The sequence below is a fragment of the Ochotona curzoniae genome, unplaced genomic scaffold (assembly GCF_017591425.1).
Source record: "Ochotona curzoniae isolate NIBS_2020 unplaced genomic scaffold, NIBS_Ocur_1.0 scaffold_3835, whole genome shotgun sequence".
NCBI lineage: Eukaryota > Metazoa > Chordata > Mammalia > Lagomorpha > Ochotonidae > Ochotona > Ochotona curzoniae.
The window spans coordinates 32,787,769-32,802,442 of record NW_024467114.1 but is presented as its reverse complement, the minus strand read 5'-3'; the positions used below and the strand labels follow the sequence as shown (position 1 = coordinate 32,802,442).

The following is a 14,674-nucleotide window of genomic DNA, read 5'->3' as shown; positions in this document are numbered from 1 at the left end:
GACAGTTTCCTGTGAATATTTATCTTTATGTTTAGACATGTTATTCACATCTCAAAAACTGTTTCAAAAACAGAGCTCTACTTACCATCCATATGACATATTGATTAATATAATCAGGATCACTGAGTTGATTTATTAATGGAAGAAGAACTCCTCGTGCAAGGATTTCCTAAATAAAAAATTTTTGAAGAAATTTAATGAAATAGTCCTTTCAAATCAATAGTGTAAATTTCCTAAGAAAGAAGTGATATGCATGGACATAAAAATGAAAACTAAAGATGAGCTATTACAACCTTCAGTTAAAATTAGAAAGATAAAATTACCTAGAGTGACACAGACACATCTCCACAATAACAACCAGGAAAAGCAAAGCATACATTTAGTATGCTAACATTCAGTTTCAAGGCAACACATGAGACAATGAAATGTGTGTTCAAAGTATGAAAACAAAGAATACACTCCAATCTTAGAATTATAATTACCCTAAGGGAGGGAACAAAGTAACTACAGTAAATATTGACACTGATACATAAATATCTATCATATTCTTCTTCATACTTTCCTGTGTATAAACATTTTCCTGACTTAAAAAAAAAAAATCAAACAAAAACCAAAATACGTCTCGGTGACTTACGCGACTATTTACAACGCCTACATCCATCAGAGAGCCCATGCAGGCCCCAGCTACCCCACTTCTGATCCAGATCCTTGCCTGCTAACGTGCCTGGAGAGACGGGACACTACCAGCCCAAGCACCCGAGGTCCCTGTCACCTAGAGGGGAGACCCTGAGGGGTTCTTGACCCTGGCTTTGGCCTGGTCTAACCCTGGCAAGAACACCTTTCTAATTTTCATACTTCATACACATATCCCCACCTTTTTCTTCTTCAGTTACTCTGTCACTCTGAATAAATTTTTTAAATAAATAATATGCTAATATACTCATCATTTTCCAGACTATACCTTCTCATTCTCTACAATCAATTTGTGTTCCAATTAAAATTTTACACTTCGGGCCCGGCGCGGTGGCGCAAGTGGCTAAGTCCTCGCCTAGCACGCCCGGGATCCCATATGGGCGCCGGTTCTAATCCCGGCAGCCCCGCTTCCCTTCCAGCTCCCTGCCTGTGGCCTGGGAAAGCAGTCGAGGACGGCCCAAAGCTTTGGGACCCTGCACCCGCGTGGGAGACCCGGAAGAGGCTCCTGGCTTCGGATCGGCATAGTATCGGCCCGTTGCGCTCACTTGGGGAGTGAGTGATCGGACGGAAGATCTTCCTCTCTGTCTCTCCTCTCTGTATATCCGCCTTTCCAATGAAAAAATAATAAAAATAAATCTTTAAAAAAAAAAAAAAAATTTACACTTCCTTTCAACTCTGACTACAGAGCAATCATCTTTTTAAATAAACCTTTGTCATTCCACCTAATCACTTTTTCACAGATAATTAACATACACTGACATGTTTCCTGCATCTATCTCTTAATATTTATTGTATTTACACTTTTTTTTAGATTTATTTATTTTTATTGGAAAGGCAGATATACAGAGAGGAAGATCTTCTGTCTGATGGTTCAGTCCCCAAGTGGCCACAACGGCTGGAGCTGAGCCAATCCAAAGCCAGGAGCCTCCTCCAGGTCACCCACATGGGTGCAGGGTCCCAAAGCTTTGGGCTGTCCTCGACTGCACTCCCAGGCCATACGCAGGGAGCCAGATGGGAAGCAGGGCTGCCAGAATTAGAACCAGCGCCCATATGGGATCCCGGTGCACGCAAAGCGAGGACCTTAACTGCTACGCTATGGCACCAGGTCCATACTTACATTTTCCTTACACACTGCAGCTATTTAGGAACTCTGCATCTGAACTGAATTTGAGCAACTGCTATATTTACTATTTTTTTTTTAATTTTGAATTTCATGGTACAATTCCAGAGTCCAGGATTCCCACCCTCTAACATACCTTCCCCATATTATTACAATAGTGTAGTCCTCCACAAGCAGTCCTAATTCCATCATTCTGTTATGTAATGTGCCCCAGCATTGCTGGCACAGTGGCAGACAGTGCAGCATCCCACTGTCTAGATATGCCCAACAGTTTCGCTGGGAGTCCATCTTGGATTTGGAAGCAGGAGTACATGCTGCATTGTATCTTCACATCTGAACATGGCAGTCCCTATCACGCCACCACTATACATTCCCTTAAATGAGAAGCCATGAAACAAAATCAACAGATATGAAGTTCAAACAAAAAAATTACAGCACCATGAAATCGAAAAACGCGCCACTGAATGCACGGGTGAAGGAAACAAAAGTCTCAAAATAATTATCTCCATCTTCTCAAGGTCATTGTTTTAAACATTTAATAATGAACAGAAAATGAAAAGCCACAAATTCAGAACTAACTTAACAAAGCAATGCTTTCACTCAGTCCTAACTTTCATGTTAATGCCTCTGATATTTAAATTTGTCACACATTATTTCTTGACAATACTAGATATGCTAAATAACAGCAATCTTGAAAGGATGTTTCACTTTTCTAAGGACATATTTATTCCTTCTTCCTGAATCCCTATTAATCCACGTTACTTTCAGGTTTAAATTGACAGAAGCTAAGTCTTTTTCTTTAGGGAAGCATTTTATATAATTCAACGTCGGCAAGTTATGGCAGTCCCTGACAACTAACAACATTCTTCTGTGATGATTATTTATGAAAGACATCAACAGATTTACCAGGCATCTTTTGGAACATATTTTTAAGTACTTTATAGTCCCAACTAACAAGGGATTATTTCTTTCACATTTAGCTTCAGTCTCCAGGTTCTAAAAAATAATGTTTACTCACATGGCTTCTTCCTTCAAATTAGGCATCTGGTTATATGTGATCAAATTCCGCTATGGACCTTGGGGCCAGCTCTGCGGTGAAGCGAGTTAAGCCCCCTGTCTATGACTTGCGCATCCTACATCACAGTCCCCACCTCCACCTTCTGGAGAATGCACCTGGGAAGGCAGCACGAGGTGGCGCAAGCAATCCAGGTCCCTGCCATCCAGGTGGGACACCCAGGGGAAGTTCCCAGCCGTGGCCAGGCCCACTGCTCGCTTGTTGTAACCATTTTGCAAGAAAACCAATATATGTAAGACAGGTTTCTATAGATCTCCATCTGTCCATTGTCTGTCTGTCCGTCTGTCTCTCCCTCTCTTTCTCTACTTTCCTCCCTTTCTGTTGCCTTGCCTTTCAATCTTCTTTCTTTTCCCCTAAAATCATGTAGGAAGAAAGTTTACACAAAATGTCTCCCCCCCCACAAATTTTTTTAAGCTTATTTACTTGAAAGGCAGATACAGAGACACATAAAGAGATCTTCAATTTGCTGTTTCACTCGCTAAGGGGCTACAACAACCAGGGTGGGTCAGGTCAAAGCCAAGGAACCTGGATTCCCAACTGGGACTCCTATGCGGGTGACAGGGACCCACGTCCTTGGGGCATCTTCTGCTGCTTGCCTTAGAGTATTACAAGGGAAATGGATTGGAAGCAGAATGAGCAGGACCTGAATGGGCACCAGGGCAGTAGGCTTATCCTGCTGTACAATGACACTGGACTTCCACAAGTTTCTAGATTCAGGAAAAAGCTCATGGTGCAGAGTTTTGAGTAAATGTTCTTTTACCAACTAGTTGGTTTCTGATAAAACGGCAAGATCTCTGAATGTGCCTCATGGAAGTGTTTGGTTGGTCAGGGACTAACTCCTTGACTCAAAAATTCCTATACAGGTCCTACTGAGGGCTCTTTAACACTCCCAAATAAGCAGCACTTTATAAGTAATTCCTACTTTTAGAACCATAATTTCTAGAAAATAGCTATTACTATGGAGGCACAGTCATTGAAGCCCCATGATTCTTTAAATAAAATCCAGCAATGCAAATAAAGTGAGGCAGTTGAAAACAGCAATTATTTCAGTCAGATATTGTCATTTGTGCAACCTACACAACTGATCCATACAAAGGCAAGATGAGCTCTTTCATCTGTTATTTAACCTAAACAAAATATATTCCAGAGAAACTAGCATTTAATTACTAATAAAAGACAAAGGGAGTAAGATGGAATACCAATCAGTCTACTGAATGTACTGCTCTTTAACAACCCTCACTCAGGTAGACTCACCCAAAGAGCCATCAAAGAGAAACCTACAGCAAACCTCCAGGAAAAGGGTATCCTCTGACTTACTACCTACTGTGTGTCAGGTACTGTGGTAACTGCTACACATACAAGGGTGATCAACACAAATATAGCTTTTGTAGTGTCAAGTATAGAAACAAAAGCCTAATAATCACCTTTAAATAGAGTAAATGCTACGAAGGGAAACAACTGGGCACCACCCACAGTGAATGACAGGAGACTGTGAGGAGGTGGGTCTTGGAGACATCTCTGACGAAGTGACAGCAAAAGTGCGATTTCAATGTTGAGTACTATTTAGGTAAAATGAAAAAAGATCAATCATTCCTGGCAGAGGAAAAAAGTTTATGAGATAGCCCTGCTGCAGGAAACAAAATGCCATTTTTGGGGAGGAAATAAAAGCCAGGATCCTCATCATAGCAACTGCTGGAAAAGACTGAATGCTTAACCAAACTTCAGCCATGCTGCTTGAACACTCTTCCCAACGAGGCCTGGGTGTGAGGACTTCACTGACTGTCCATCTCTGCACTGCAGCTTTAGCAACAACACCGTAGGGATGGTTTAACTGGATTCTGCAGACTCTGATCCCAGAGCAAATCCCACACCTGCCGTCCTCCGTGTGCCGGCCCATCACCCTGGCTGGTCGGCCTTCAGCCAGAATCTCAATATGTCTATATAATCAGAGCTCCCCTTGACGCCGACCTCCTGGTCATTTTCCAGCCACAGATCCTCAACCCGTTCCTTGGCTACAACCCTCCATTTTCCCTGGTGTTTGGAATAAGGTACACTGAAGACTCCACTGCCCTTCTGCAATACATCCTGAATAGAATCAGCTTGCATCACTTTAACTGCTACTCCACTATGATTTTCTTTGATGCAATGGGGCACAAATACTGGAGACATAAGCAAGCCTCATACACAGGGTCTGGTGTGAAACATCTGATGGAGCTCATACTGCCTGCAAAGTGGGAAAATGACCAACAGGCAGGCAGCGTATGGGGCAAGAGTAAGATTTCCATTGTGACTTTTCAAAGGCCTGTGAATCACTAAAGTGGGTGGTCGGTCAGGGCACCTCCTGCACGCAGCTCCAAAGGAAGTCTGCATGAACGACACAATCCTAGAACACGTTAGCGAGTCAACGTTGCTTAAAGCAAAGGAATGTTATGAGTAAGAAAAGGGGCTAGGACAAGAGAACTTGAGAATTTTACAGTTAAGAAAAGGAGAAATTAAAAAACACAAAACGATAGGGTGGCAGTATGAGGCAGAGGCACAGAAAAGAGAGCTTCAAGAAGGAAAACATGGGCAGTCATGCGCAACGCTGTAGAGCTACGCCACAACAGAGGCTCGGACAGGACCGTATGGACAGGCGCTGATGCTGCAGGCTCTTGACAGGAACGAATACTGCAACTGAGCACTGGTATCTTCATTCTGTGATACACGCGAATCTAGTGACACACTTACATTTACCACCCCCCGATAATGATGTGCCCAAATAAATCGTCTTAACAATGAGGAAGGGCAATTGGGAGATGGCTCAATTGGCTAATCCTCCGGCTTCAAGTGTCAGGATCCTATATGGGCGCTGGTTTGTGCCCAAGCTGCTCCACTTCTCACCCAGCTCCCTGTTGCCAGTCTGGGAAAACAGTAGAGGATGGCCCAAAGCCTTGGGACCCTGCACCAACGTGCAAGACCCAGATGCTCCTGCTTCCTAGCTTTGGTTCAGATCAGCTCTAGTCATTGTAGACATTTGGGAAGGAAACCAGCGTAGGAAGATTTTTCTGTCTCCCTTTCTCTCCATAAATCTCCCTTTCCAATAAAGTTAAAAAAAAAAACACCAAGTTAATCCATCAAACTTTACCAATGGAAACCAACCATTTTCTACTCATGTCACAAGAGCGTCATTAACATATCTGAGAAGTTTACAGATCTTTAGCCAGGTTTCAGGAAAGTCTGTGGTACTGCAAACAAAACCACAGATATGTGTAAAATCAGGCTCAGAAATGGGAAGATTTGAAGTCCTTTTAGTTCATTCAACTTGATAAAGTTATTATTTCTCAAACAAAACCAACAGCCAAACCACATGCTATTCCTATGCATTTTTTGATACAAGTGTTAAAAGTTTACACCCAGAGAATAAAATGTGCAGAAATATTGTTCGCATTTGACTTACACTTAGAATCCTTTGTAAAACAGCTCAAGTCGCTAAAAAATACTTTCTCCAGATACATTATTTTTTATTTAGCTCAATTTAAGAAAACCTATAGTAAAAACAAAATTGGGGCCCAGCACGGTAGCCTAGTAGATAAAATCCTCACATTGCATGAGCCTAGATCCCATTTGGGCACTGGTTCATACCCTGGCTATTCTACTTCCCTTCCAGTTCCCTGCTTGTGGTGTGGGAAAGCAGTCGAGGACAGCCCAAAGGCTTGGGCTCCTGCACTCATCTGGAAGACCCAGAAGAAGATCCTGGCTTCGGATCAGCTCAATTCAAGCCATTGTGGTCACTTGGGGAGTGAAAACAGCGAATGGAAGATCTTTCTGTCTCTCCTTCTCTCTGTAAATCTGACTTTCCAATACACATAAATAAATCTTTAAAAAAAAAAAAAGGAAGAAGGGGGGTCCAATATAGTAGCCTAGTGGCTAAAGTCCTACCCTACACACACCAGGATCACATATGAGCACCATTACGTGCCCCTATGGCCCCGCTTCCCGTCCAGCTCCCTACTTGCAGTGTGGGAAAACAGTCAAGGATGGCCCAAAGCCTTGGGACCCTGCACCCACACAGGAGGCCTAGAAGAAGCTCTTGGCTCATGGCTTCATCTCAGCTCAGCTCTGACCATTGCTGCCACCTGGAGAGTAAATCAGCAGACAGAACATCTTCCTCTCTGTCCCTCCTCCATTTTGCATATCTGACTTTCCAATAAAACTAAATTTTTAAGAAAAAAAATTTAAAACATTCCTTTGTTATAAAGATTTATTTATTTATTTATTTTATTGGAAAGGCGAAGAGACAGAGAGGAGGATCTTCTGACAAGTAGAGGAGAGGTAGAGAGGAAGATAATCCATCCGATGATTCACTCCCCATGTGGCTGCAACGGCTGGAGCTGAGCCAATCTGAAGCCAGAAGCCAGGAGCTCTTTCAGGTCTCCCACGCGGGTGCAGGGTTCCAAGGTTTTGGGACATCCTCAACTGCTCTCCCAGGCCACAAGGCAGAGAGCTGGATGGGAAGTAGGGCTGCCAGGATTAGAACCGGAGACCATATGGGACCCTGGCGCATGCAAGGCAAGGACTTTAACCACTACGTTATTGTGCCGGGCCCAACATCCCTTTGTTATAATCAAAACTGCAAGTACCTAACTCTAAGTCAGGCAGTTCCCAAAATTAGCAGTCACAGACTTTGGCCCCTTTCTCTAACTACTTTCATACTATTAAGCTTATTTATTCTCCACTCACATGATCTCAGGTCTACACAGCATGCTGGTGAATGAATCAGCTCATGGATCACATGCTTGTGCTTCTTTGTACCTTAACAATGTCTCAGTTTTAATTTATAATATATAAATATTACAGAGAAAATCCACACAACGCTCCTTTGAGGTCTAGAATAATCTTTAAGAATGTAACATGGTCTGTTGACTGAAAGTTCTGAAAACTACTGTTTCGTTTTATCTTTACCTCCTCCACTCTTTGTAAGTTTAAGCTTACCCTGACAAAGTATCGCATGATCTTGTTCTGGAAATCTCCAGGAGGTAGCAGTAAGTACAGTAAGACTTCACACAAATCCCTTAGGAATCCTAAAAACCAAAAAAGTTACAGTATTAATGGTAGGAGACAGGAGGCATCTACTGTTGCTCACCTGAGACAAGTCCCAAGGAGCAGCTTGCTGACTGCCTCACACCTGACAAGTCAGCACACGTCACTGCCCAGCCAGCAGGGCCACTTCTTCAAACAGCACATACTGAGTAACAAACTAGGTTTCTTTGTTCTGCTCTATTTTAACTGGTTTTAAATTTCCCCAAAGCAGTTTTCAATGTACTATGTATTTTAAACTTCTAACATCAATTACCTTTGTATACGTAAGCAATTTGTACGTGCAAAAATACACACGTAATTCTTCTTTCAAAAGAAACCTCTACTACCTGAACAGGTATCAACAGGAAAAAGAGAGCATGCTCTTCGAGTAGTTATGATTATGCACATATTTAATCACACATAAAAGTAATATAAATATATAGAGAAGATACAATTATATGTGGTATATGTATCTACTTCTTATATTTAGTGATTTCCTATCATTGCTAATGAACAAGCAAGTAAAAACTGAATGATACAATAAATGTAAACTAAAAAAAGGAGAATTAACGAGAGGAAAATTTTAATTTAATATATATATTCAAAACCGAAAAACCAATTTCCTCAACTAGAAGCTGTTCCAATGCTGGTGCTTCCTGGAACTATAACTATAACTAGATAATAATAATTACTAAAAAGTAATTTGTAAACACTGAAGAGAATCTTCAACTAAAATCTGGCTGGCCCACCTTCCCACAAAGAAAGGATGACTCCATTCAAAACCATAAATTTAATTATTCCATTAAAAATCATTTTCAAGTAACAGATGTGCTATTAAAGAAGAAATTAGAACTTCAAAGAAAAAACATTTATAAATCCTAAGATATAAAGTTTCAGATATGAAATGTTGGTGCTTGCTGTAATTCCAAAGACAGCATGTTAATGTTTAAAGATCTAGGAACTATCTTTAAGAGCCAACAAATCAAATAAATACTATCTTTACTCTGCTACCTGTCCTATGTACTAACTTCACCCTTAGCCTGTCTCTGGTTAGCTATTATTCCCTAAAGAGTATGTTGAAAAAGAAAACCTTCTTCATCCTTGGGAGAGGTGCACACTAGGTCACGGCAAACATCCTTCTCCATTTCCACTTCAACTTCAAAGAAGGTTTCTACAAGGTCTTCTGCTGTACCTGGACAGAGAGAGGCACAATTTGAGACATGCAAAATGATAAATAGGATCAGATTTAGCAATCTAAATTCTCACAGAGAACAAAATCATTACCTTTTACTTGCTCATCTTTCTCTGTTACTTTCTGCTGAGCCTTTCTGAACACTCGAAGGTGTGTGCCAAAATCATCCACAAGGCGTGTGGTAAAATAAGGCTGCCAGTCGATTTCTTTTGACCTTACAGAAAACACATTACAGTAAGCATCATATAAATATTAAAAACACAATCTTATTGTAATAGGAAACAACAAAGCACATGATTAGGACACTGCAAATTTATACTGATTGTGTGCAATATTTTATTTTATAATATCCAAAGTCCATAAAATACATATTTTACTGTCTATATTTGAAGAATGCTATACATAAAAACCATTTATCTAAACCCCAGGTTAGGAAAATAAATCTCATAATTAAATCTGAGGTGGGTCAGACAATAACTATAATTGATTTCTCAGCTCAGACAAAGGAAAACAAAGGGATGCAGAATGTCTCTGACTTGATGCTAATATTTCAGACGTTTTTCGGTTTCTTCTGAAGCCTTTCTGAGAATTCTTGACATTCTTCTCTTTAGCTATCCGGCCCGAGCTCTAAGCCAAATACATCCGGTATGAGTGAGTGCACTGATTTTTTGTTTGCACATACTGGATTTCAGAACATAACCATCATGAAGTGATGCAGTTAATGAATGATGTAAATATCACATATATAAACTGCTAGAATCCAGAGAAAAAAGGTAATCTCTAGCTTTATAATATTATCTAGCATCCTGTATCAAAAACAACAGATTTCTTCAAAAACACAGCTAACCCAATACACTAATGAAACTCAAAAAACACAGCAGATGATATAAAAAGCAATGCTATCGCTCCTTGAATTCAGTGAGTATTCGATACTTTGAAATAAAGATTTTTTTCAAAGCTGTTTTTTTTTTCAAAGAAAAAAGCACTAAACTTAATTCACTCTTTTATGAACATGCCAAGTAAATAAAAGACAAGGAGTCCATTTATTAAGATGCTGGGCAATGGAGAAACCCTACCCCATAGTTCTTCGCGATAATTATCCATACATGAATGACTGAAAAGCTAGTGAAGGAGTTTAGGTTTTGCCAGTGACCACTAAGAGAGCTGCAGGCACTGAGAAATAACAAGATGATTGTTTTCAAAAAACACACATTTGTACCAATTTTTATTTTAGAGATATAACTACAGTGTGTTACATACATGACAAGACAGACAGAAACTCTAAAATATACACAGAGAGAGACAAAGGAATCTCTGAGTTGAGGCTCCCAGCTGTTCCACTCCTGATGTGCCTGGTAAGACAGTGGGTAACAGCCCACGGCGTGAGCCCTCAGCTAGCCATGTGAGCGCCAGATGGAGCTCCCGGCTCCTCGCTTCGCTCCTGCGCAGCCATCTGGAAAGTGAACCGGCAAACTGAAGAGATCTCTTTCTTTCTCTTATTACTGGCCACTATCTCACTTAATCTATAAAGATTCATTCTAACAAATTTAGAAGAAAACAATATGCAATATTTCCAGTTATATCTCTTCTATTCTGTAGCATACTATAACTTCATTTACTGACATGCTGAAATAAAATAATGTTCACCAACTTTGGAAGACATTTTGAACTCATTTCAAATGTGTTATAGAGGATTATAGAAATTTAGAATGAATGAAACCATATACCAATGCAAATATATAGAGGTTCTTTTAAAGTTTTTTTAGTGTAGAAATATGCTGGATATAGAATATCCTTGCACTTGACACTTTCCATTAACTGCATGCAAACTGATGATATATCTCAACACCTGCTTTTTTAGATTAGAAAAACAGTACATTGTTTTTCATTTATAAATTACACTATACTCATGCTTCCTAATAATACCTGCCTTAATAAACTTAAAAACCTTTTTACAGTGTTTAAGTGTTTTCTTGAATTATGGTGTATGACAAATATGTAAAAAATGGGATGTGAGTGTGAATTTCAAAGACATCACTCAATTACATAAACACCCTCTTCCCACTGTAACCACTACTTAGCTCTTTGTAATCAGTTATCATTAAAGCATGTTTGCGCACAGCGAAATACTGGGCAAACGAAAACTCTATGATGGACTATATCAATGAGTGGATTCTTCAACGACCTTATCGTGCTTGCAGTGATGAGATTGGCAGCAATTCATAACTGGTGAACCATCAAAACCACTTGAGCAAGAATCTCAGAGCATGCCCCACATCCGGGACCTGGGGTGGGTGGGAGACTGTGTGGGGCTTCTCCCTTAATATCCCCCTTTACTCCAGATACATGAAGGAAACAATATGGAAATAATAGTCTTACCTACTCTCCTGTAGCCCTTGAACCTTTTCACCCTAATTAACTATGTAAAGATTGTCAAAAATATAATTAAAAAATTAAAAAAGTATGTTCGTGCATAACTTCTTTGTCATTTACTCCATTATTCCTATTCTAGTGAAAACAGGAGTTATTTCACAATGCACGCTATTACACTTTCATTTTCTTTTTAGCTATAAGTTATTTCTTGAATTAAAAAAACAGAAAATTAAAATTTAAAAAAATTTTTAAAGGTAAAAAAATTAAAATAAAAAAAATTTTAAAAACAGAAAACTTCATACTGATCAAAAGACTGAGTGACTGATCAATCTTAACCCGAAACACAAAGTTTATAGTAGGTCACTGAAGATTAGATAGCTCAACAGCATGATCTGAGCAAAGACAATTAACAATGGATGCAAAAGAGCACACAAGTTTTAATTAAAGCACGAAACCAGAACCAAACAATAACATATGCTTCTCTGAACCCAGTTTTTGCCAGGTCAGCATCTCTACCTCCAAAGTTATCACAGTATTACCTCCAGGTCTCCCACATCCACTTATACCCTTTCCACTCTGTGGTCCACACAGCAGCACAGTAACTTTTAAATATCTGAGACAGGCTTGGACACAGTGGTTAGGATGACAGCCCAGTACTGAAGAGTCAGGGTCTGAGGCCCAGCTGTTTCCTATTCCAGCATCCTGCCAATTTGCACCCTGACAGACAACAGCAAGAGTTCAAACTGTTGGGTCCCTGAACCCATTATGGGAGATAGAGATGAAAAATCAGGCCTTTTGGGAAGTGAACTCAGAGAACAGAAAAATCTCCCTTCTCCCCCTCTCCGCCTTTCAGATAAAAAAAAAGTATGTACAAAATAACAGAACAATAAGAGCTTTCAAAATACTTTTACAAATTCCCATTATTAGTACTAAACATTTTCAGATCTTGCATATACATGTTTTTGCTTATTTATTGTTTAGTTCATCCTCTCCCCTTTGTTCTATAAACCCAGAGGCTTTCCTTTTATTTCTCCAATCAAATACGTTCCTTCTGATCTCAATGCTCTGAAGAAAATATTCCTTGTATCGTCTGCTTGCCCACATTCCAAGTATTTCCCTTCATCACATCAACATGACAATTCCCATTTATGTTTTGGAGTTCATCCAGAATTTAAATTCTACATGCCATCATTAATATTCCCCCAGGTCTACAACTATTCATTTCAGTAGCACCAAACATTTCACTTTTGATAGCATTTGCAACCTATCTTTGATTCATTCATTTTAGAATAAAACATGGGAACAGGAAGGCCAGGCATCGACAAAGATCACTTTATTAGCTGAACCATGATGCTACAGGTGTAAGTAAGCAGGCTGCTGTGCAGAAACTTAGGACAACAACTGCTAATTCAAGGTCAGCCAGGAGTGTTTCACTACAGGGGTAAAGAAGTAACATTTCAAAAATCAGCTTGAAATGTTGTCAGAGACCACACACAAAAAGACAACCTATTAATTGTATGTTCACACACGCAGTGGACATCATGTGGGCCTGCCTCACTGGAGAAGACAGTGACTGTTGCTTAGCACGGCATCTTTACATTTTCAGCAGAGTGTTTTTAAAGGTGACTTATGTTAAAACAAACACAGTGAAAGCCCCTCTTCCCATAGAAATCTTATAATGCTATGTTCCAACACATACTTATCACTGAAATCACTGAGATTTCATCATGAAAAACTAATGACAAAATCTATCCAGAATCTACTGGTTGCTATGGTCCACCTTAGAGTCTCCATCTGCCCAGATATTCACTGCCAACACTTGGTTGGAGTAGTTGATCAATTTGTTCTGTCTTCCGTCCTCTGCCATGGTACCAGGTGTTCTCTGGAGGCTCCAATACACTGCCACACCCTCCGGGTGCACCTGGATATGCTGCCCACTGCTCCGTTTGAGCCACTGAGGCGGCCCAGCTCCAACACATGCACACCACGGTCAACCCATGGCCTTCTCAGACCTAATTCTAATTTTCTGTTTTTTTTTTTAATTTAATACAGGGTCAAGCACAGTTCATCACAAAAATCAGCGTACACACACACTGGTAGTTATAATTACTGTGTCAGTTCTGTCTCCAGCCCCATGTTTTACACAAACCAAAGCATGTTGGGAGTCCAGCCTGATCCTGTCCACCTCATACTTGACTTTCACACAAACAAATGGGAGCTGCAGCCTCGTCGGAATGACTCACAATAACCCCCACCAGGCCCAGAGGATGCCACCATCCATCTAGTCATGCTTGTGCCTGACAGAATTTTCCCCCTGTGCCAGCATCTGCAGCAAAGCCCAACCCACCCATACCCACTGTGGCTTATGCATGTACCAGAAAGCACAGTCAGGCCAGCCTGCCTTCTCCCTGATCCAGCTTACATATAGGCCATCAGATGCTGTGGCCCTGCCTGGTCTGGTCTACCAACATCCCAGCTCTCATTGTCACCAGTGGGAGTAGTGGCCCAGTAGGGGGGCTGCCATAGTCCCCCCACTGGGTTTATCCCCATACCCCCCGGGTTCACATGTGCTGGCTGGGTGCTGCAGTTCAGTCTGGCACAGCCTGCCTCAATTCGTCATTTGCCAGTGGGTGCTGTAGCCTGGCTGAGCCCGGCCTACCCTCAATTCCAACACATGCTGGTAGAGGCTACAGTCTAGCCCAGCTCAGCCGGCCACCAGTCCCGGCCCTAATGTAAATTGGCCGGTACTGATTTCCAACCCGGCCTGACCTATATTGCATTCGGGCACTCAGATTTGCCAGCAGGTGATATGAACTGACCCAGCCTGGCCTGCCCCTGACCTGCGCCAAATGTATGCCAGTGGATATCGTATTTTGGCATGGTCTAGGCTGCTTCCTATCTTGGTTCTGGCACTCACCTGCAGGCACTGTGTCCTGACAGAGGAGTTACCCAAGCTCCTCTGTCAGGATCTCTGCCAATGCCAGATATCGCACACACCGGCAGACAGATGGAGACTCTAAGGTGGAGAGCACAGCAGCCAGTGGATTCTGGAGAGATTTCATCGCGACTGGAGTGGTGGGAATGACAGAATTCAGGACTGGTGGGCTATCAAACCTCTTGAGAACTTCACAGCACTGTAAGTTTCAATTTTTGTTCCTGTTGT

At 41.1% G+C, this 14,674-nt stretch overlaps 1 protein-coding gene across 6 annotated transcripts in view; it reads right to left on the bottom strand.

Annotated features, from left to right (window-relative positions):
- Positions 1–14,674, bottom strand: part of SNX13 (sorting nexin 13) — a 109,937-nt gene that overhangs the window by 42,904 nt on the left and 52,359 nt on the right. For all 6 annotated transcript variants that reach the window (XM_040964936.1, XM_040964934.1, XM_040964933.1 and 3 more), the window contains 4 exons: positions 9,231–9,352; positions 9,037–9,138; positions 7,860–7,948; positions 86–169 (listed from right to left, as the gene is read on the bottom strand). In XM_040964936.1, coding sequence (XP_040820870.1) covers positions 86–169; positions 7,860–7,948; positions 9,037–9,138; positions 9,231–9,352 — 397 coding nt within the window. The remainder of the gene's footprint in view (positions 1–85; positions 170–7,859; positions 7,949–9,036; positions 9,139–9,230; positions 9,353–14,674) is intronic.